Source organism: Plecotus auritus (assembly GCF_963455305.1).
Source record: "Plecotus auritus genome assembly, chromosome: X".
Taxonomy (NCBI): domain Eukaryota; kingdom Metazoa; phylum Chordata; class Mammalia; order Chiroptera; family Vespertilionidae; genus Plecotus; species Plecotus auritus.
In genome coordinates, this window is record NC_137784.1 from 77,748,119 (window position 1) to 77,772,268 (window position 24,150).

Here is a 24,150-nt window from a genome sequence, read left to right on the forward strand (position 1 = left end):
AGCATTTCATGTAATCCTGGTTTGGTGGTGATGAACTCCTTTAGCTTTTTCTTGTTTGTGAAGCTCTTTATCTGACCTTCAACTCTGAATGATAGCTTTGCTGGGTAGAGTAATCTTGGTTGCAGGTTCTTGCTGTTCATCACTTTGAATATTTCTTGCCACTCCCTTCTGGCCTGCATAGTTTCTGTTGAGAAATCAGCTGACAGTCATATGGGTACTCCCTTGTAGATAACTAACCGTTTTTCTCTTGCTGCTTTTAAGATTCTGTCTTTGTCTTTTGCCCTTGGCATTTTAATTATGATGTGTCTTGGTGTGGTCCTCTTTGGATTCCTCTTGTATGGGGTTCTGTGCGCTTCCTGAACTTGTAAGTCTATTTCTTTCACCAGGTAGGGAAAGTTTTCTGTCATTATTTCTTCTAATAGGTTTTCAATATTTTGCTCTCTCTCTTCTGGCACCCCAAAAATTCGGATGTTGGTACGCTTAAAGTTGTCCCAGAGGCTCCTTACACTATCTTCATATTTTTGGATTCTTTTTTCTTTTTGTTTTTCTGGTTGGCTGTTTTTTGTTTCCTCATATTTCACATCTTTGGTTTGATTCTTGGGGTATGTTGATCTACAGTTGAGTTTCTGTATATTCTGTATTTTAGAGAGTGTATGCTTAATTTCTGACTGGTCCTTTTCCATTTTTTTTGGTATTCTCATTAATATCCTTAAAGGTCTCACTAAGTTCCTCAGAGGTTTTTGGAAGATTCTTGAGTAACCTTATGAATGTGGTTCTGAACTCTATGTCATCCAGTAGTTTGCTTTCCTCCATTTCTTTCATTCGTGACATGTTTCTTTTTCTCCGCATTTTGCTGCTTCCCTGTGTTGATGGAGTGGCTTTGTGTGGTAGGTGACCTATAGGGGCCAGTAGCTCAGTCTCCCCAATCACCTGAGGTGGACGCTCTTGGTACACCCCTTTGTGGGCTGAGTGCAAAGTCTTGGTGTAGTTAAGCCTTGATTGCTGTTGGCACACTGGGAGGAATTGACCTCCAGGCCAATTGGCTGTGAGGATCCACTGTGTCTATAATGGAAGAACTGCTGCACTGGATACACGCTTATGGTGCAGGACTTGTTTCAGTGGGGCTTTGGTGCTCACTGAGTCTGCCTCTTGAATGTGTCACTTATGGATGTGAGGAGTTGAAATCTGGTGTCTCACACTGACCACTAGGTACACTGGCTTCTGGATCTCCAATGGGGTGCAGGTCAGCTACTGTCTGAGGCCACCCAGCAGGAGCTACAGCGAGAACTAGTTTTCTCCTCTTTGCTTGGGGTTTGGAGGTTTTGGAGCTGTCTGACCCGGGCTGCAAGTTTGCTAGGTTAAGCTGCAATAGGGCCTGCCATTCATATGCTAAAGCCGCTGCTTGGAGCTTGGGTGGGTTTGTAGGTTGTGCGGGGCGGGGTCTTAGGGCGTCACTAGGCTAGGGCGTGGCAAACAGTGATGGCTGCCAATTAGCTGGCTCTGCGTCTCTGACCGTGTCCCCGGCGTCCCGCACCCCAGTGCAGTAAACAATTAATCCTGTGTGCAGCTCTGCAAGCAAGCTACCCCCACTTTCCGACCTGATGGCAGACAGAACAGCTTCTCCCCATAGGAGTTTGGGTCCCCCACGTCTCCCCAGAAACTGGATTTCAGAGTAATTGGGGGCTTGTCTCCCTTCGGGTTGAAAAAAGCAACGCCTACTGCCAGCCTGGATTGCGCACCTCCGTACCTCAGCTTTTCAGCGCTTGTGCACGTCTCAATGCTCTTTTCTCTTTCCTTCTAGTTGTAGAACTTCCACTGAGCCAGCTTTCCCGTGGTTCTGGGTGATAGACGTTTTGTCTTTTAGTTGTAGTTTTGAAATTGTTGTGCGAGGCAGCAGTTTAGGTGTTTACCTATGCCACCATCTTGGATCCTCTCGTATTTTATTGATTTTTTACAGAGAGGAAGGGAGAGGGATAGAGAGTTAGAAACATCGATGAGAGAGAAACATCGATCAGCTGCCTCCTGCACACCTCCTACTGAGGATGTGCCCGCAACCAAGGTACATGCTCTTGATGGGAATCGAACCTGGGACCCTTGAGTCCGCAGGCTGACGCTCTATCCACTGAGCCAAACCAGTCAAGGCTGTCATTATTTCTTTAAACAGGCTCTCTGTTCCTTGCTCATGCTCTGTCCCTTCTGGTATTCCTGTAATGTGGATGTTGTTATGTTTTATGTTGTCCCAGAGCTCCCTTAAGCTATCTTTCTGCTTTTTAATTTTTTTTTCTATTTGCTGCTGTAATTGGGTATTTATTTCTATGTTGTCTTCCAAATCGTCTATTTGGTCCTTTCCTTCATCCAATCTATTTTTAATACATTCCAGTGTCTTCTTCGTGGCAGATATATCATTCTTCATTTCTGTCTGGTTCTTGTTCATGGCCTCTGTTCCCCTTCTCATGCTTTTGTAATTTGCACTAAGTTACTTAAGCATCTTTATAAGCATTGTTTTGAACGCTATTTCTGATAGATTGCTTGCCTTCATCTCATTTATTTATTTTTCTGAAGATTCTTTCTTTTCTCTCATTTGGGGGTTGTTTCTTTGTCTCCCCATTTTAGCTGTCTCTTTATATTTGCTTCTATGTATTAGATAGAACTTCTATGCCTCCCAGTTTTTGTGGGATGGCCTTATGTAGAAGGTGTCTTGAGGGGTCCAGTGGTGCAGTCTCTTTGTTCACCTGAGCTGGATGCTCTAGGAATGCCCTTTGTGTGTGTTGTTTGGGCTCTCCTGCTGTAATTGGAACTTGATTATTGATGCCTTGTTTGTGGTAGGGATCTCCCCTCTGACTTGCTGCCAGTGAGTTTCAACCCCAATGTTCATGCCAGCTATCCAGTGGTCGGAGACTCCTTAGCCCAGAGGCTGGGTCTGCCTTGAATCTCACACCTTGGTTGACCCTGTTCTGGGCTGTAGTTTCTTTCTGCATGGAGCTGGTCCCACAGGTGTCAGCTGCAGGTGCCTGGGGTCCTGCTGGCTTTTGCCTTGCTGAGCAGTCTGGGATGGTATCTGCAGTGGGGATCCAAGTCTCTTAATGGGCCTCAGAAACTCCACAGGAGGGGCAGGAGATTTTCCAATAGGGTTCATCAAATGTCTTCCCCCCAGGCAAAAACAGCAGGATAGCACAGGTTTGCCTGAGAAAGATGACCTCCACAGCATGAGGGAATGGCTCAGCACAGGAATCTGAGGTGTCTGCCTTCTGAGCTCTATCACTGGATCCCCCAACCATGGCTTGTGTTTATACAGTTCCAGTCCACTCTGCCCTCCCTCTGCCAGAGCACAAGGTGAGTGGCCAGAATTTTGTGTGTTGGCGCTTTAAGAGGGTGCCTGCATTTACAGCTATCTCTCCCTGGCAGAGAGCAATCCTGCTGTTTTTCACAGCCAGATGTTATGTGGACACCTTTCTCAGTTCTAGTGCTGTCTGCTGGGGGTCCCAGCTTGGTAATTAGACCCCAGAGTTTGCAGTGGCAAACCACCCCCCACAGCTGAGATATCACTCCAATACTTCAGCTGCTGTCTGTTGGAGCCCAACATGCCTTTTTGTGCCTCCACTCTTCCTGTACAATCTTCACTTTCCATCCTTCGTTATCAGGGTTCTCTCCAGAGAGTCTTCAGTTGATAATTCAGGAAGTTTGTATGTATTTTAGTTGTAATTCTAGTTTGGTCCTGGGAGCATGTCTGTGAGCTTTCACTTACTCCACTGCCATTTTTAATCTTCCTAAATCTTTTTAAATTAACTATATTGTATAGATTTAACATAACGTATTTAATCTTTTCTTTATTGATGGACATTTTATATTGATTTAGTTCTTTTAAACCTTTACAAGCACTAATATTATGAAATTGTTTATGTGTGTAGGCTGGCTAATTTCCTAGGAATACAATTGCTGGGTCAAAGAATTTGTGAGACATTGATACAGGGTTTGGCAGAAGTAGGTTTACAGCTGTGAGTATGAGAAACAGAGTTTATTGTTTTTTAAAAATATGTATTTATTGATTTCAGAGAGGAAGGGAGTGAGAGATAGAAACATCAATGATGAGAGAGACTCATTGATTGGCTGCTTCCTGCATGCCCCCCACAAGGGATTGAGCTCAAAACCCAGGCATGTGCCCTTGACTGGAAATGAACCTGGGACCTTTCAGTCCACAGCTGACGCTCTATTCACTGAGCCAAACCAGCTAGGGCCAGAGTTTATTCTTGTATTGTTTCTTTTTTTAAAAAAATTCTTTATTGTTTAAAGTATTACATAAGTATCCTTCCCCTCCCCCATTGACCTCTCCCTGGCTGCTCCCATCCTCTACCACGTGTCCTCACCCCCCTACTGTCTGTGTCCACTGGTTATGCTCATATGCATGCATACAAGTCCTTTGGTTGATCTCTTACCCCCCCTCGTATTATTTCTTAATTATTGTATTATTTTATATATGAACACCTGTAAACCTAGTTTTGCCCCACCCTGTATTTAATATTTAATTGATTTTGCCAAATTGCTCTCTGGTAAAAAATTGTATCAGAGTATCTCCCTCCAACAGAGTGTGGGAGTACCCATTTCTCCACAAACCAGTCAACAATATCATCACATTTCTAAATTTTTACAAACTCCTAGCTGAAACATGGTAATACATACTTCTGAAAAGTCATTAATAAGTTTCTATGTCACTCTGGACTTCTGGCTCACCTCCTAGAGAGAGGCCCTCCTACACACAGGGGCCTTTCACGTGAGGAGCTTCCTGATGGGAGTGTCATATTTCAAAGTTCAAAGAAAGAGGCTGCCTGAATGGTCTATATTTAGGGTATGACTCCCCAGTGGGGACAGCTGGATGTCTAGAGACTAACCTCTGCATACTTTTCCCTAATTCTGGGATTATTCTGAAGGGCTTGAATGGGTGGTACAGTAAAATTGTAACAAAAGGCCTCTTTTACCTGGAAACTGCTTGGGCTCTCATAAACTGTGCTTTTTGTGAGGGAAAAATGACATGGGTCTCTGAGGTGTTGCAGTAATTTACAGACACCACAAACTCTCACCACTACTATCTCTACTGGAACATGCTAAACACTAACTACTGCTGGGGTGATATAGCACATGAATGACAGATACTGGAGATAACACACCAGCGTCATGATTAAATGAAAACACCACATACTAAGCCTCATTTCCATCAATGGGGTAAACAGTTGGTCCAGGGTGTGATGAGACAGACTACTTTGACCACATGCTTACGTAAAAAATCCAAATAAAACCTTTTGAATGGAAAACTGGTTAATCTAGGAAATCACTAGTTTTCAGGCACTGGGCTAATCTGGAGCTGGGTCTTGATTCAATCATCCAGGAGTCATATATGAAGAAGTTCTCAGACACCTGACACAAGAGAATAAGTTCAGCCAGAACTTCAAAAGACTGTAAATCACTTGTGGAAAACTGCCAAGATTAGAAAACTGAGTGTCTTTCCAAAGATTAATCGCATTAAAAAACGTGCTAGTTTTGTTTAGGAAAATTTTGTATTTAAAATGTCAATAATTACTAGTCTGTTTTGAAAGCTGTGAAATCGTTTATAACAACTACAAAACATTTTTTTATTGATTTTTTACAGAGAGGAAGGGAGAGGGATAGAGAGTTAGAAACATCGATGAGAGAGAAACATCGATCAGCTGCCTCCTGCACACCCCCTACTGGGGACATGCCCGCAACCCAGGTACATGCCCTTGACTGGAATCGAACCTGGGACCCTTCAGTCCGCAGGCCGACGCTATATCCACTGAGCCAAACCGGTCAGGGCTACAAAACATTTTTAATGTGGTGCAAAAATAATGTAAAAAATGAGTCTTTTATTATTTTTACGACCTCATTTCTAAATGTCAAATGAAAATGGCTTGACTGAATTTCCGAATTACAAAAACAATGAATGCAATGTTAAAAGAAAAAAAGGAGCATAAAAAGCAAGTTAAGCCTCTCCTTCTACTCTCTGCTTCCTTTCCTGACAGCCCTCTCTTAGCCATGTTTAGTGCAGCAAGGTACTGGATGGGGAGCATCATTCCTATAGTCTAAGGGAGAGAGGATTCCTCAAAGAAGCACCCGGTCAAGGCCTGGGAGTGGGTGAGGGGATGCAGACCCTCGCAGGTAACCAAAGAAGAACAAATCCCAACAGCAGGGAGGTGAGGCCACTTGTGGGCTCTCAGGTTTGAGAGGACCCAAGTGAGTGACAGGGAGCTACAGCAGAGACTTGGAGGGGGAGTTCTGCGTGCGGAGTGGGGGGCAGGTCCCGTCAAACTCCTCTGGGGCCAGTGGGAGCAGGGGGGCGGGGACGCGAGAGCTCCTTGGTGACGCAAGCCCTCACGTGACCGGGAGCTGCAGAGCGACGCAGCCTTCGGTGCAGTCATCACTCCCTTCTGGGTACCAGCTCCCCGCTGCCCTGCGCTGGCGGGCTGGCATCGGGCCCAGGAAAAGCAGAGCAGGTAAGGGCTCGGGATGCGCGGGCCCCAGGGCGGCGGCCGCCCCGCAACCCCAGTAGCTGAACCAGGGGTGAAGGACAATGCGGATTCAAGTTCCAGGAGCCTTCCCTCTGAATCTCCTGAGCCCACTCCCCCTGTCTAATGTGTGGAGGGGAACCTTGGGCTTGGCTGGTGGGGTGTCTCAAGAGGGAAATATCGAGATTGAGATTGAGATGCACCTTCCTCCCTGACTCTAATCACTGACCGCTCATGTCTGTTCAGCTTCCTGCTCATTTCAGTGGAAGGGACACGCAAGGTGGTGCTGGCAGAGAAAATGGTGGGCTTTAGTGACTGGACGGCAGGCTTGGTGGGATTGGCTTTAACTGAATGTTGGGCAGGAAGTTAGATAACTAGGGTCTGAATCCAGACAGGTGAGGATTGGGATCTGTGTCCAGAGTGCTGGTGCAAGCACTCAGTGCCTTTACTACTGTCTTGAGTAGCTCGGTGTTGCACAGTTTGTGGGGAGGCAAAGGAAGGAGTAGAGAAAGCTGCATAGGATCTGTGAAGGTTAGTGTGAGCATGAGCACTGGCTGTGAACCACCCAAGTGCGATGTGAATTCTATAAGACAGGAACTTAGGCAGCCACTATCTAGTTGGAATATGGGGCGAGGCTAGCTAGAAAACGTTCCCTAAACTGCGTCTACTTACCAAGCTTAGGATTTTAAACTTAAATTTTATACTGAAGACCAGTAAAGATAGCAAACTTTTCTATGGATGATTTAATTGGTATTTCAGATAATATTGAGAAGATACAAATTGTTGTATTAAGGAATATTACTTGAGAGAGAGAGAGAGAGAGAGAGAGAGAGAGAGAGAGAGAGAGAGACAGTTTTCGGTGGAGGAATAGTGATTTTGCAAAAGCAAAAGCCTCCTCCCACACCTTGTCTCTTCTATTGCTGGAGACTCCTAGAGATGGGTTTAAGGGAAAGTAGATAGCAGTAGGCTATCTACTATTCTAGAGTATGGGTTCTGGGGGCTTCCATCTCTCTTACCATCCTTCAGTTTTCAGATACCCTGCCAGTCTGAACATCTTGGTGAAGGAAATGATGGACTTTTGGGAGAAGTCCTAGAATGCTACAGGTGGTTTTAAAAGATTTTGCCCATGCCACTCCCCTTTTATTTTTTCCTGCCTCCCTTTCCCACCCTTCCTACTTCAATACTGGGGAGGCCCAAGGTTCTGCCTGCCCGGGAATGGGTCTCTAAATCCAATAAGGGGGGGGGGTACTGAGACCTGTGTCTTAAATACTGGGATGTCACAAGCACTCAACATTCACCTTCCCCTTTTTTTCTGTTTGTTCCTAGATTTTCCCATACATCTACAGTAGGGCTGTTTACCATTGGAAACAAGGGAAAGGGGGAGACTTGCCTAGAACCATGGAGGTTGGTGTGAAGGTGGGCAGTGTCTGAGAGGGTGGGAACAGAATGTGCAGGAAACATTTTGGGATATTGGGGTAAAGGTGGGCTGGAGTATGACTGAAAGAAGAGGAGTTGGGGGGACTATAAAATGGGACACATTAGCAAACTGGACCCAGGCTCTCTGGCAAGGCAGGTACTGGGATCAGGGATCAGGATGCTTGTGTGTTCTATGAAGGATTCAGTCTCTAGTACTGCCTGTTGGTTTATTTATCCATAAATCTGCCTGCAGGCTTGCTGCAGGGCTTGAGATGACTGGAAGCAAAGAAACAAGGAGGAAATTGCCCCTGATCAGTAGAGACTGGTAAGAGAAAGGTCTGCCTGGGTAGACCTCTAGGGTGGGTTGGTAGAGGCCATTGTGTATCCAGTAGGTCCAGTGTCAAGTCTGGAGGATCCTCAGTCTCTCCCCTTTCCAGGCACCTTTCCCACCATTCCTGTCACTTACCCCACACCCTCACTTTTATTTTGATACAGGGAGTGGGGTGAACTGAGGGAGATAGATAGTTTGCTAATAATATGCCAGTCACATGAAGAGCAAAATCTCAACTCCCATCTGTCCTTCCATCTATCTTTCTGTCTGTCTGTCTCTAGGTCCATGGATCTCATGAGTATATAGACCTACTTTAGGGTATATCACCAATCAAGACAAGGAAAGAGGAGGGAACTGCTTCAGATCAATACAGGTTGGTATGGGGGTAGGTCCTGTGGGTGTGGTGACAGAGTGTGTCCAGTAAAAATCAAGGTCTGAGAGCTTCTCAGTCTCTCCCACTCATAGTCAGCCCTCCCACCATCCTTTTCACTATTTATTTGGTGTAAGGAAATGTCTATGAAAGTACCTTGGGGGAAAATTGTTGGGTACTAGGGAATATGGGGAGGTGATAAAATAAAAGGTATGGACAGAGAGTTTGCTAATGCTTATCTTCTCCAACCAAGCACATTATTTCTACACTTTCATGTCCTTCTGTGTATCTGTCTGTATGATGCATAGAATTAGAAGAGAAATTTTAGTCCATTTCCTTTCTCCACTTCTAGGTCCACCTCCAGTGGCAGCTGTAGTGGCCTTTGAGCTGAAGATCAGCACCCTTACGGACCTACCACACTCTTTCCCCAGCCCATCTGATCCCCCCTACCTTATTCGTGGCATCAGCAGGGGTGATTACATGGGTCGCATTCATGAAGTGGGCTGGGTGACTGCAGGACTGGTGATCTGGGCTGGTACCTGCTACTACATTTACAGATTAACCACAGGAAGAGCTCAGAGTGTGAGGAGACTTGCCAGCAATGGGTCTAGAGTCAAGATGGAAACTGTGGCTGGTGTACAGACCCAGACCTTGGCTATGAGTGAAGCCATGGATGCAACAGCCTTTGAGACTAGATCCAAGGTCAAGACTGGAGCGGAAACTGGAACAGGAGGTGGGGCTGGGGCTGACGTAGAGACTAAGGCCCCTGCTACGGGAAGATCCAAAGCCAACTTTCAGGCCAAGGCAGTGATTGGGGCAGAGAAGGAGGTCCAATCTGGGGTCAAAACAATGGCCATGACAGAGGCAGTGACTCTGGCTGAGGCCAAAATCAAAGCCAAGGAAATGGCCATGAAAGAGGCAGTGACCCAAACTGACTCTGAGGCTGAGAGAGTAGTCAAGAAAGAAGCAGTGACCCAGACCAAGGCTAAAGCTTATGGACTATTTGCCAGGGCAGAGGCCAAGAAAGAAGCAATGACCCAGACCAAAGTGGAAGCTCATATATTTGCTGAAAAAGAGACAGAGATGAACAGAGTACTGGTGACACAGAATGAGGCCTTGGCAATAACCAGGGAAGTAGCCAAGATGAATGCCATAAACAAGACTGGAATTGTGGCTGAGACCAAAGCAAGAGCCCTGGAAGAGACTCAGTCTGAGGCCAGGTGTGGTACCACAGTTGATGCTAAGGGAAATCTTAATACCATGTCCAGGGCAGGAGCTGGAATGGATATAAGGTCTTATGCACCATCTCAGGTTGTGGCTAAGATCCAGGTTGATGACATGCCTTGTGCTAGGGTTGAAGACAAGGGAAATTGCAAAATTATGTATCAAGCAGCGTCTGGGGCAGACATGAGGGCTTCTGCCCAGTCTCAGATTGTAACCAAGGCTCAGGCTGAGACCATGACTGGGGTAAAGGTTGATGCTGGGGGTAATACCAATGCCATGTACAAGACAGGAACAGGGACAGATATGAGAGCTTCTACACAACATCAGACTATGGCCAAGAAACAGGCTGAGGCAATGTCTGGTGCCAGGGTTGATGAAAGGGGAAATACCAATGTCACAACTAGGGCAGTGACCGGAGTTCACATGAAGACTGTTGCTCAGCCTAAGACTATGCCTGATGCCAGGGTTAAGGATAGAGGCAATTCCAATGCCATGTCTAAAATGGGGGCCAAGGCAAACTTGAAGGCCAATTCCCAGGTTGAGGCTTTGCCTGATTCCAGAGTTAAGAACAGAGGTAATCCCAATGCCATTTCTAAGTCAGAGGCTGGAACAGATATGTTGTCCTGTACACAACCTCAATCTATGGCCAGTGTCCTGGGAGATACCTTGCCTGATGGCAAGATTAAGGCTAAGGGCAATGCCAACACCATTTCTAAGGAAGGGGCTGGGACAGATACAAAGGCACAGTCTCAGGCTTTTGCCATGAGCCAGGTTGAAGCCTTACCTAGTGCTAGAACTAAGGCTAGGGGCAAAGCTAAAGGCAAAAGTAAGGCTGGGGTCAGGACAGACATGAAAACCTATGCACAGCCTCAGGGTGGGGCCACGACCCAAGCTGATGACAGGGGAGATCCTAATGCCATTTCTAGGCCAGGGGCTAAGGCAGAAATAAGGCCCTGTGGTCAGCCTCAGACTATGGCCAATACCCAGGATGAAGCCTTCTCTGATATCCAGAATAAGTTCCAGGGCAATCCCAAAGCTGTGTCTAATGTAGGGGCTGGGCCAGACACAAATGGCTCTGCCCAGCCTCAAACAGATACAACACGATCTGCTTGGCCACAGGCTGTGGCCAATTCTCAGGGTGAGGCCTTACCTGGTGCCAGTAATAAGGTCAGGGGAAATCCCAATGCTGTGTCTAAGACAGAGACTGGAGCAGATACAACAGGTTCTGCACAGCCCCAGGCTCTTTCAAATTCCCAAGGCAAAGCCTTGCTTGGTGCTAGGAATAAGATCAAGCGCAAACCTAATGCTGTGTCTAAGTCAGGGGCTGGGTCAGATGCAGTGGGCTCTGCCCAGCCCCAGGCTTTGACCAGTTCCCAAGAGGAGGCCTTGCCTGGTGCCAGGAATAAGCCCCAAGGCAATCCCAATGCTGTGTCTAAGGCAGAGACTGGAGCAGATACAGTGGACTCTGTCCAGTCACAGGCTGTGTCAAATTCCCAAGGTGAAGCCTTGCCTGGTGCCAGAAATAAGGTCAGGGACAAACCAAATGTTGTGTCTAAGGCAGGGGCAGAGCCAGATAAAACAGGCTTTGTTCAGCCCCAGGCTGTAGCGAGTTCCCTGGGTGAGGCCTTATCTAGTACTAAGAATAAGATCGAGGGCAATTCCAATGTGGTGTCTATAACAGGGGCTGTGCCAGATGCAGGGGGCTCTGCCCCACTCCCAGTTATGGCCATTTCTCAGGGTGAGGCCTTCCCTGGTGCCAGGAATAAGGTCAAGGGCAATCCCAATGCTGCATCTAAGGCAGGAACTGGGCCAGATACAACTGGCTCTGACCAGCTCCAGACTATGACTAATTCTCAGGGTGAGGTCTTACCTGGTACTAAGAATAAGGTCAAGGATAATCCCAATACTGTGTCTAAGGCAGAGGACCAAACAGATGCAACAGGCTCTGCCCAGCCCCAGGCTGTGTTTAATTCCCAAGGTGAAGCCTTACCTATTACTAGGAATAAGGTCAAGGGCAATGCCAATGCTGCATCTAAGGCAGGGGCTGGGCCAGATGTAATGGACTCTGTCCAGCACCAAGCTGTGACCAATTCACAGGGTGAGGCCCTGTGTGTTACTAAGAATAAGGTCAGGGATAATCCCAATACTGTGTCTAAGGCACGGCCTGGGCCAGATGCAATGGGCTCTGCCCAGCCCCAAGCTGTGGTCAATTCACAGGGTGTGGCCTCCTTTGGTGCTAAGATTGAGGTCAAGGGCAATCCCAGTGCTGTGTCTAAGGCAGAGGCTAGGGCAGATCCAATAGGCTCTGTCCAGCCTCAAGCTATGGCTAATTCTTGGGGTGAGGCCTTAACTGGTGCTAAGAGTAAAGTCAGGGGCAATTCCAATACTGTGTCCAAGTTAGAGGCTAGAGTAGATACAAGCTCTTCTCTGTCCCAGGCTTCAGACAGTTCCCATGGTGGGGCCTTGCTTGGTGCTAGGAGTAAGGTCAAGGGCAATACCAATGCTGAATCTAAGGTAGAAGCCAGAAAAGATACAATGGTCTCTGGCCAGCCTCAGTCCATGGTACTTTCCCAGAGTAAGACGTTTTTTGGTGCAAAGGACAAAGCTATACCCAAATCTAAGGCAGAAGCCACAGAAGGCGCTGTCTGTAAAAATCCCAAGCCTAAGGCCATGCTCACTTCTGACAGTGAAGGTGGGACAGGTACTCTGGCCTATGGAAAGACACAGCCTAAGGTCCATGACTATTATTGGAGTGAAATTGGTATTGAAGATTGGATTGCTTCTGAGCGATGGGTCAAATTTAGGTTTCAGGCCAAGGATGGATACTGGGAGAATAGCATGTCCTGGGTTGATGATGAGAATGAAGCCAGTATTGAGTCCTGGAGTGGGGCTAGTGATGATAAGTCTGATATTAGGTCCTGGGCTGGGTCTTGTGATGAGGCTGGCATTAAGTCCTGGCCTTGGGCTAAGGTTGAGAATGAGGTTGGTATTGGATCCTGGGATAGATCTGGGGACCAGGCCAGTGGGGATCTCTGGACTAGGAACAAAGCCATTAGAGGGTCCTGGACCGGGGCTGAGAACAAGGTCAGTGGAGGATCTTGGGTTGGCACTAGGAGCAAGTTTATTGGGGAACCCTGGACTGGAGATCAGGTCAGTGAGGGTTCCCAGGCTGGGGGCAAGGCCAGTGAGGTGTCCTGGGTTGGGGAAGAGGAAATTGGAGGGTCCTGGACAGTGGCTGAGAACAAGGCCAGTGGAGGGTCCCTGGATGGGGATAGGATTCAGGCAAATGGAGGTTCCTGGACTGAGACTAGGGCTGGAAATGTGGCTAGTATTGGGTACTGGGCTGGCACTGTGGACAAGGCTAGTGGAGAGTCCTGGGTTGAAACTGGTGATCCACTTGGTGGTGGATCCAAGCCTAGATTTGATAATCAGGCCAGTGAAAATGTATCCTGGGCTGAGGCTGGTGGCCAGGGCAGTGGAAGGTCTAGGTTGGAGTCTGAGGACCAGTCCAGTGGAAGACCCTGGGCTGACACTGCAGATCAAGCCAGTGGAGTGTCCAGGCTGGGGCCTGTGGACCAGTCCAGTAGTGGGTCCTGGGCTAGGGCTGGGAAACAGACTGATGGAGGGTCTAGACCAGGGTTTGTGGACCAGTCCAATGTTCGGTCCTGGGCTGGCACTGGGAAGGAGGCTAGTGGAAGGTCGTGGGTTGGGGCTGGAGATCAGGCAGGTAGCTGTTCCAAACCTGGATTTGAGGATCAGGCCAGTGGAGGAGGCTTCCGAGCTGGCACTAAGAATCAAGCTGGTAGAAAATCCTGGGCTGGGTCTAGGCTGGGACCTGAGAGTCAGACAAGTGTAGGGTCCTGGGCTAGGACTAGGGACCAGGCCAGTGGAAGGTCCCGGGTCAGTGCTGGGGTGGAGGACAATGAAGGATACTGGTTTGGGGCTGGGAATGAAGCTAGTACAGGATCCTGGTTCTGGAGAGGGGAAGAGGCTGGTATTGTGTCCAGGTCTGGGAATAAAAATGAACCCAGTATTGAATCCAGATCAATGGCTGAGGAAGAGATTATCATTAGTTCCATATTTGAGGATGAGGACAAGGCCAGTATTGGGTCCTGGATTATATCTGAAGAAGAGGCCTTTATGGATTCCTTTGTGGGGGCTGATGCTGGAGCTGAGGCCAGGAAAGAGTCTTGGCTCTGGGATGAAGATGCAACCACTACAAGGTCTAGGCTTGGGGCTGGGGAAGAGCCTGGCATGAGGTCCTGGACTTTGGCTGAGGATATAGATGAGGATGAGCTAAGTAGAGCGTCTAGCCCTGATATTGAGGAGATCAGTTTAAGATCCTTGTTTTGGGCTGAGAGTGAGAACAATAGTGAGTGCAGATCCAAGAGTGAGAAAAATGTCACTTTTGAGTGTGAGGGTGGAGACAAGGATAAGCTTGAGGCTGCTGGTGGAGTTGATGTAAGGTCTTGGTTCAGGGATGGTAATGAAAACAGAAGTGGAAACAAATCTGCACCTAAGACTAAAAAATCATCTGAGTCTAGAGGCACATATCCGTCCATGGTTCCTGGGGCAGGGATGGGATCATGGGCGGGAACCATGATCTGGACAGAAATGAAATTTCCATACCAAAATGAACCCTGCTTACCACCTGAAGATGGCCTTGGAAAGCAGATCATGTTGGGGGAGAAAGCTCAGCCCTGGGCTTGCCGCTGTAAGCACAAAACTAACATGGATCCACGAGAGCTTGAAAAACTCATTTGCATGATTGAGATGACTGAAGAACCTTCTATTCATGAAATAGCCAATAATGCTCTATTTAACAGTCCTGATTATCCATTTTCCCATGAAGTCATTCATAATGCAGGTAGAATCTCAATTATTGAAAGCTTGCTCAATAATCCCTACCCCAGTGTTAGGCAGAAGGCTTTAAATGCACTAAATAACATCTCAGTGGCTGCTGAAAATCATAGGAAGGTTAAAACGTACTTAAATCAAGTATGTGAAGATACTGTCACCTATCCCTTGAATTCAAATGTGCAGCTGGCTGGACTAAGATTGATAAAGCACTTGACTATTATTAGTGAATATCAGCATATGGTTACAAATTATATTTCAGAATTTCTTCGTTTGTTAACTGTGGGAAGTAGAGAAACGAAAGACCATATTTTGGGAATGCTTTTGAATTTCTCTAAAAATCCATCTATGACAAAAGATTTGCTCATAGCCAGTGCACCAACATCACTAATTAATATATTTAGCAAGAAAGAGACAAAAGAGAATATTATTAATGCTCTTTCACTATTTGAAAATATAAATTACCATTTTAAAAGAAGAGCAAGAGTATTTACCCAGGACAATTTCAGTAAAAATTCCCTTTATTTCGTATTCCAACGACCTAAAGCATGTGCCAAGAAACTTCGAGTTTTAGCAGCAGAATACAAAGACCCTGAGGTGAAAGAAAGAGTTGAGCTATTATTAAGTAAACTCTAATTGGTTGTATGTTTCCAAACAAATCTGAGTAATATTTTGGTTTTGCAGGCTTGGGGTAATACACATTGTATATTGCATTATAACTTCGATACTGATGTTATTTATGATGGTCTGTTGCTGGACCATTATATGAACACCAGATTAATTCAAACTTGTACTGAAAATACATGTGTTGCTTTTTACCTTGTGTAGATTGAGATGTTTTTAGTATGCTTCATTATCAAAAACTAAGCCAATTCTTCATAAGTAAGGTAGTCTTTGGTCCTTTGTGTGGACTTAGGTTTATACATTTGAGATTTTATTTTTGTCATCAATAAAGTTGTGTGTTTTAAGCAGTAAAAAGACATGTCTTTTCCCTTGAGTTTATGATCTATTTGGAAAGGCAAGAAGTATCAAAACAAAATGATAGTAACAAAACTAGGAGTCTCTGATCATGGTCAGACCCTTCGGTCAGACCCTCCCCATGAGGGCAGAAATTTCCACAGGTAACAGAGTGCAGGCAAAGTTGTACAGAGGAGAGGATGCTTAAGTAAGCTGGGCTTGAAGGATAGGATAAAAACAGGGCAGAAGGGCATTGGAGGAGGAAGGAATGGTGGGAAGAAAGGCATGGAGGTGGGAATCCTGCTCCAGAGAGGAGGCTGGCCTGCCTGAGTACAAAGTGTGGAAAAGGGAGGGGTGAGAAATATAGTTGAGCAGTTGGAGTGAGTCGCATTCATGGAAGGTCCCTGATTGCTTCACTGAGGTGTTTGCATATTACTCCATCCAATCCTGGACGACACAAAAGCCTTTCATGACCCTGGGAATGACAGGATGAAAGGAAAATAATGTGGCTGTTTTGGTGCAGGATGGGCCTGAGTTGGGGAGGGGACAGGAGTGGCCACTGAAGATTGGAACACCAGTTAGGAAGTTATCACCATAGTCCAAGTACAAGATGATAAAAGTCTGAAATGTCACTGCTGGTCATGGGAATGATGAGAGGAAGCAAGTGAGAGAGACTGAACGAAGAAGTGCTGGGACCTATTCTGGGGACTACAGGAAGGGACAATTTTATTTTAGAGTCCTGGGGCATTTGATAGGAAAATGTCCTTTTTCTTGACCAACTGTTATCTTTATAAGTGAACTAGTGGGCCGGTGCACAAAATTCATTCACATAAAAGGAGATTAATTAGCAGAAATATTTTAATAATGCTGTTTGCCCTTTCTCTATAATAGAAGTGCCAGAGATGAAAGAAAATTAGTAAAACGTATATGAAAATCTTCCTCCTGTCAGAGTCTGGGGCACACCATGGGACCCAGAGTCAAGTCCCCACCCACCCACGTGCGCCTCAAAATCACGTGAGACCCAGACCCGGCTGCCTCCCCCATTGGGCTAGATCCAGACCCGGCCAGTCCCACCCTTGTCAAGCCCTGCTGGGTGGGTGGGGGGCACAGCCTCAGGTCCCTCAGCCCGGCTTGGGGCGGGGGACATGCCTTGAGGTCCCCCGTCAAGTCCCACTGGGGGGAGCATGGCCTGAGGTCCCCCATCAAGCCCCGCTGGGCAGGGGGTGCAGCCTCAGGTCCCCTGGCCCGGTGCCAGGGCAGGAGGCGTGGCCTAAGGCCCCCCATCAAGCTCTACCAGGTGGGGGGTGTGGCCTGAGGTCCCCCGTCAAGCCCTGCTGGGTGGGGGGCACAGCCTGAGGTCCCCCAGCCTGACGCTGGGGCAGGGGCCACGGCCTGACATCCCCTCGCCTGGTGCCAGGGTGGAGGGGCGCAACCTGAGGTCCCCTGTCAAGCTCCACAGGGGCGGGGCGGGGAGGGAGGGGCACAGCCTCAGGTCCCTGCTGATTGCTCATTAAGGCTCATTATGGGAATTTGGGTGCAGCCATCTTGTGTTACGGAAACCCCTCGCTCCGCTTTGGGTGCCGCCATCTTTGTGGTGGAGTGATGGTCAATTTGCAAATTCCCTCTTAATTATATAGGATACATTAGTTACTATATTTTTTTCCTCTCTTTTTGGAAGGGAGGGGGAGGAAGAGAGAGGGCGGAACATCAATGTGAGAGAAACACATCGACCAGGTGCCTCCCCAACTGGGTACAGGGATGGAACCTGCAACCCAGATACATGCCCTTGACCAGGAATCAAACCGGAGAGACTTTGGTGCGAGGGATGACACTCTAACCACTGAGCCAGGGCTAGTTACTATCCTATCTAATAAAGAGGGAATATGTTAATTGAGCCTCACGTGTTGCAAAGATGGCGGCACCCACAGCCAATAGGAGGGAATATGCTAATTGACTGCCCCACCCTCAAAGATGGCAGCACCCACAGCCACAAGATGGCAGCACCCAGTCCCCTCACCCCTGCCGGGGCCACACGCCTGCCTCTGGAGTCCCCCAGTCCCCTCAGCCCCCCAGCTGACCAGGGCTGGCCTGAGGCACAGGCAAGCCTCAGATGGTGGCTGCCCAGCCGATGCCCGAGGTGCAGGCAAGCCTCAGATGGTGGCTGCCCAGCCACCCAGGGCCACCAGAGGCTCAGGTAACCAGGGCCGGCTGAGGCTTGTGCTACTGGCAGTGGCAGCAGCAGAGGTGTTATGGGGGCATCGCCTTCCCCTGATCACCAGGTCGCCTCCCACCCCTGAAGGCTCCTGGACTGTGAGGGTCAGGCCGGGCTGAGGGACCACCCCCTCCAGTGCATGAATTTTCATGCACCAGGCCTCTAGTTTTGAAATAAGAAAATAAATCTTTAAAAATATACATCCTATATAATAAAGAGGTAATATGCAAATTGACCATCACTCCAACACACAAGATGGCCACCTCCATGTGGTCAAATATGGCCATCCCCATGTGGACACAAGATGGCCACCACAAGATGGCCAGCAGGGGAGGGCAGTTGTGGGCAACCAGGCTGGCAGGGGAGGGCAGTTAGGGGTGACCGGGTCAGCAGGGGAGGGCAGTTGGGGGTGACCAGGCTGGCAGGGGAGGGCAGTTAGGGGCAATCGGGCCGGCAGTGGAGGGCAGTTAGGGGCAATTGGGCTGGCAGGGGTGCAGTTAGGCGTTGATCAGGCTGGCAGGAGAGTGGTTAGGGGGTGATCAGGCTGGCAGGCAGAAGCGGTTAGGGGTAATCAGGCAGGCAGGCAGGCGAGCGGTTGGGAGCCAGCAGTCCTGGATTGTGAGAGGGGCCCACCAGGATCGAGCCTACACAGGCAGTTGGACATCCCTCGAGGGGTCCCAGATTGGAGAGGGTGCAGGCTGGGCTGAGGGACACACACCCCATGCATGAATTTCGTGCACCAGGCCTCTAGTATATAACAAGAAAGAATAATTTTTAGTGCTTCTATCAGATTTTTTTATAAGGTTGGTTGAGGCAGGGCCTTTATGGAACCATCCAGAGAGCTATTGGCATTCATATTGAAGATTTTCCACCTCTCTCCCAACCTAGAGAGTGGTAAGGGTGTGGGGGGAAGGGCACTCTCAAAGTGTGCTGGTGGGAGCATACACTGGTATAAGGTCCACTTAGACACATGTTTCAGAAGCCCTCAAGATGTACATGCTCACCTGGCTGGCATAGCTCAGTGTTTGAGTGTCCTATGAAATAGGAGGTCACAGTTTGACTCCTGGTCAGGGCACATGCCCGGGTTTCAGGCTCAGTTCCGTAGTAGGGAGCGTGCAGGAGGCAGCCAATTGATGATTGCCTTTCATCATTGATGTTTATATCTCTCCCTCTCCCTTCCTCTGTCTCTGAAATCAATAAAAACATATTTTTAAGGAGACAAAAAGGATGTACATGCTCTTTGACCCAGTAATTCCAATGGTAGAAATTTATCCTTAGGAAATAATCAAATAATTGGCTTGCATAAGACTTCACTCAGCCTACAGCAGTTGGTATGAGAAGCAGTTCAGGAAAGCATACACTGTGATGAAAATTTGCAGAGAGATCACCTGCTGCACAACTGGCAATGAAGACTCCATTATTGGTGGTAGGTGGAGTAGATAGGCACCTGGAATAGGTGGCAGAGGAATTGTTACAGCTTTCACTGAACTGGGATGGTGCTGGTGGAAGGGAATGCATTAACTGGTGGAAGCTCTTTGAGAAATATTTGGGAAATAGTAAATATAAGGAAGGCCAGGAAATTGGATGGCTGTTGTTAAGCTTGATTGACCTCTAGAAAAAATAATAAAAAGCTGAAATAAAGTAATCAACAATTAAAATCTATGTCAAAAAGCCAGAGGGCTTCATTTGAGGACCAGTCCCGGGACTTAATGGAAGCAAGTTTCAAAGAAAGTTAAAATCCCAACCAAGACAAGTCTGCTATGCCATATCAGGGCCCAGAAGATATGGGACCCTGATGCATGGGATAGGGACATCTTGGGTTACTTTTTCACTTTGATGCTGGTTTCTTTTTGCTGTGCAGAAGCTTTTTGTTTTGATGTAGTCCCATTTGTTTATTTTTTCCTTTGTTTCTCTTGCCCTGGGCTTTGTATAAGTGAAAATTCTGCTTTGTGAAATGCCTGATATTTTGCTGCCTATGGCTTCTTCTAGGATTTTTATACTTTTACAACTTATATTTAAGTTTTTTATCCATTTTGAGTTTAGTCTTGTGTATGGTGTAAGTTGGTGGCCTAGTTTCATTTATTTTGCATGTATCTGTCTGATGATCCCAACACCACTTAGTGAAGAGACTGTCTTTGCTCCATTGTATGTTCTTGCCTCCTTTGTCAAATATTAATTGAGCATAATGGCTTGGGTCAATTTCTGGGTCCTCTGTTCTGTTCCACTGGTCTATATGTCTGTTCTTGTGCCAGTACCAGACAGTTTTGAGAACAGTGGCTTTGTAAGATAGCTTGATATCTGGTATTGTGATGCCTCCAACTTTGTTCTTCTTTCTCAGGATTGCTGTGGCTATTCAGGGTCTTTTTTGGTTCCATATAGATACTTGGAATACTTGTCCTAGATCTGTGGAATATGCCATTGATATTTTAATAGAGATTGCTTTGAATCTATAGATTGCTTTAGACAGTATGGACATTTTAATTCTACCAATCTATGAACACGAAATATTTTTCTCTTGTTTATATCTCCTACCTATTTTTCAACATTCTGTAGTTTTCTGAGTATAGGTCTTTTACCTTCTTGGTTAAGTTTATTCCTAAGTATTTAATTTTTTGTTGCAATGGTAAATAGGATTGTTTTATTAGCTTATCTTTCCGAGAGTTCATTATTGGTGTGTAAAAATGCCATTGATTTCTGGTGTTAAGGGATAGATATTTTGATAGTTGATACAAACCCCATATTGGTTCCTTGATTTGTGGAGCTATTTATAAATTAGAAGGCCAAGTGGAAGCTTCTGAAACTGCTCTCCATTTCTTTGGCCAAGATAGCAAATGAAAACATATAGCATCTTTGGGAGGATGGCAGAAGTTAGTGCCACCTTTTTTATAAAAAAATATATTTTATTGATTTTTTTACAGAGAGGAAGGGAGAAAGATAGAGAGTTAGAAACATCAATGAGAGAGAATCATCGATCAGCTGCCTCCTGCACACCCCCAACTGGGGATGTGCCCGCAACCAAGGTACATGCCCTTGACTGGAATTGAACCGGGAACCCTTCAGTTCGCAGGCCGACACTCTATCCACTGAGCCAAACTGGCTAGGGCGGTGCCACCTTTAAAGACCTAAGAATGCTGGGGTGAGGTCCCTATCATATCTCCATTTCATGCACCAGTTTGGCCACTGGAAGAATGTTGTCATAGCCTGGTAGATGACAGTAGACAATTGCAAACTCAATCAAATAGAGACATAAGTGCAGCTGCTGTATTTGATACAATAACTTCACAAGAGAGGAATGACATGGTCTTAAGTACCTAGTAATCAGCTACTGATTTGGAAAATGTGTTTTTTCTATCCCTATCATTATGAAACATCAGACGAAGTTTATATTCACATATAATGGACAACAGTATGCATTTGTAGTTTTTTTCTCAAGGCTCTACTAACTCTCCTGTCCTCTTAATAATATAGCCTGAAGAGATCTGGAGCATCTGAATATAATACTAGTCCACTATGTTGATAATATCATGCTAATTGGGCCAAAATGAGTAAAAAGTGGCTAGCACATTAGAGATCTTGGTAAGACACATGCACTACAGAGGATGGGAGATAAACCCTATAAATATCCAGGGACTGGTTACATTAAGTTCAGCTTTTAGTTGTTGAATGGTCTGGGGCATGCCAGGAGATTCCCTCCAAAGTAAAGGACAAATTACTGCATTTTCACCTTCCCCACTAAGAAGGAAGTTCAACATTTGGTAGGTTTCATTGGGTTCTGGAAGCATCACATTTCACACCTGGAATTACTATTTCTACCCATATATTGGGTGACAAAAAGTTGCCAGCTTTAAGTGGGGCCTAGATCAAGATAAGGCCCTATAACAGGTCCTGGCTGCAGTTTTGAGCAGTCATGCCATTTGGCCAATACAATAGATATACCCTAAGGTATTAGAGTTATCTGTGTTGGCAAAAGTTGCTGTGTGGAGTTTTCAGTAAGCCCCAAAGGGAAATTCACAACTTAGCCCAGAACTTAGGTTGTGGAGCAAAACTATGTCACATGCAATGGAGAATTATATACAATTTAAAAACAACTCCTGATATGATCTGTATTATGATAGAGATGGAGTGGCTGGCCAGAGGACAAGTGACCATGCAAGTGACTGTGTATATGGAACTGTCCATTGTAAGCTGAGTTCTGTTGGATTCACCAAGGTATAAGGGTGGACAGGCCCAGCACTAAGATGAAAGTTTTACACATGGGTTCAAACACAAGCAGGAATTGAGGGCACAAGTACCTGCACAATGTGCTAGAGCAGATCCTCCATGAAGCACTAGCACTTTTCACTTACCTTACACCAGTGGCTTCATGGGGATCTCGTTTGATGAGTTAATTGAGAAGGAAAACCTAAGCATTATTCATAGATTGGTGAGCTTGGTATGTGGGTATTAGCAAGTATAGCAACTTCAGCCTGCAAAAGACATGGTGATCAGAAATGAAGGTCTGGGTAATATCACCAAATAAACCTTCAAGACCCTAAGAGTAATGAGAATCTATAATTGATAATGGAACAGGGAGATGGTCATTTTCAGCTTTGAGACCAGCTGCAGAGTTGGTGGCTGTAGTTTGTTCTAAGTTTCCCCCAGAAAGAGAGGCACACCAGACCCCTGGAAAAGTTAATCCCAGAATTTATATGTAGTGGATCTTGGAAGCACAAGGGATAGACTGTAATGGATACTGCAATTTCCTGCCCAGAGCTCCCATTAGCAATAAAGGCCTTATAACTTCAGTTGTTAGAAATTGTGCCATCAGAGAGCCCTTGGCTGTTAGCCTCCTTTAGGATTGCATCAACTGACAGTTGTCTTATTCAAGAACACATCCCATTCTCAGGATGGCCCACATCCAATGACTCATCGATGCTGTGTATAAAGGCCTGGACCTCTTGCCCCTTGAGATAGCTTCTGAAGTTTCATCCTATCTTCAGAATTCCCTACAGGGTATGCTGAGGCATTCCATTGATAATGCCCTGAAATTTTATTTCTCCCTCTTTTTATTCCTGCTTCTTTTCTCCTTTTCCTTCCTTAAGTGTTGATTCCAGGAACACTACTTAATAAACCTCCTATACCCTAACCTTTGTTCCAGAATCTGCTTCCTGGGAAATCCAGTATGTGACAATGCTTTAAACGTGTTCCATCTATCTATTTATCTATCTTAAAATCAAGAATGAGTTGTTTAATATTGTGAACTTTTCTTTAGCTTCCATATGCAACTGTTATAGTTTTTTTTTATTACCTCTGGAACCACAAACTGGGAACTAAATGTAAGCAAGAAAATGGACATTACTGGGGAATGATAGTTGTTAAGCAAAAAAACCTATTCTAGTCATATATGTGGGAAGAAGGCTTTGACAAGTTAGCATGTTTTTTTTGTTCCCTATGTGCTTCCACTGCTCAAATCTTCCATGCAGTTTGAAATAATATCTGTCTCTATGCCTATAGTGGCACAATATATAAATCTTCATGGCATTTGGACAGTTACCTTTAATTTAGAGGATGCAGGGAAACAGACATGAAGAAGCATTTTCAAGAAGCTTAGTGTTAGTCAAAGTGCAGATATTTAGGGTTAAGAGTTGCATTCTTCCAACAATGAGCACCAGATACCATGTGACACAGGCACCCATATGTTCTTTAGTGTGTGTGTGTGTGTGTGTGTGTGTGTGTGTGTGTGTGTGTGTGTGTTAGAGATGTGCAGGACACTTGACGCATGGGGTTTAGGAGAGTCCTTGTGCCCAGTTCTAAGGGAAGCACTGAGGCTAGAATAGCAGTGGGTAATAGTCTTTGAAGTTTTGGAGAGTTAAGTGTTCTTATAGCTAGTTCTGGGTCTGATTGTGGCCCCAGATCCCCGGATTCTTTATTCTACTGTTGTTATAACAGACTCACAGTTCAGAGGTTAATTTAAGATTTGGGGTATAGTGACCTTGCAGGTTCATGTACATTTGAGGAATAATTTGATATAATTTTTTGAAGATGAAAATGCATTCCCTCTTTTTGGGCAAAAAAGACCCATTTTGGGGAAACACATGAAATAATTGGTCTGAAGGTAGTGTAGTATAAGGGAAAGTGTGCAATCTGGAGTAGTGGATGAAGGAGGAAGGATAAACATTTATTTTCCCCTTCTATTTTTCAAACATGAAAGAGCAGATTTGGGAGGGGAAGGAAATTAATCTAATTTGAACTCTGAATTTGAGGTATCTGTGTGAGTTCCAAGTGGAGA

The 24,150-nt window shown here is 46.1% G+C and overlaps 1 protein-coding gene across 4 annotated transcripts; it reads left to right on the forward strand.

The window, feature by feature from the left end:
- The first annotated feature begins 6,383 nt into the window (after positions 1 to 6,383).
- ARMCX4 (armadillo repeat containing X-linked 4) lies at positions 6,384 to 15,681 on the forward strand. Of its 4 annotated transcripts, none has more exons than XM_080652206.1 (5): positions 6,384 to 6,503; positions 7,842 to 7,919; positions 8,185 to 8,256; positions 8,544 to 8,635; positions 8,985 to 15,681. In XM_080652206.1, the coding sequence occupies exon 5, from the start codon at positions 9,113 to 9,115 to the stop codon at positions 15,347 to 15,349; it is 6,237 nt and encodes a 2,078-aa protein (XP_080508332.1). In that variant the 5' UTR covers positions 6,384 to 6,503; positions 7,842 to 7,919; positions 8,185 to 8,256; positions 8,544 to 8,635; positions 8,985 to 9,112; the 3' UTR covers positions 15,350 to 15,681. The 4 variants fall into 4 exon arrangements, with proteins under 4 accessions (XP_080508332.1, XP_080508331.1, XP_080508334.1 ...); XM_080652205.1 differs by having other exon boundaries at positions 6,401 to 6,503; positions 7,842 to 7,931; XM_080652207.1 differs by lacking the exon at positions 6,384 to 6,503 and adding an exon at positions 7,577 to 7,619 and having other exon boundaries at positions 7,842 to 7,931.
- Positions 15,682 to 24,150: the final 8,469 nt, after the last annotated feature.

Excerpts from the sequence above, each read along its gene's own strand:
- ARMCX4 (XM_080652206.1), top strand. The coding sequence starts at position 9,113 with ATGGGTCGCATTCATGAAGTGGGCTGGGTGACTGCAGGACTGGTGATC.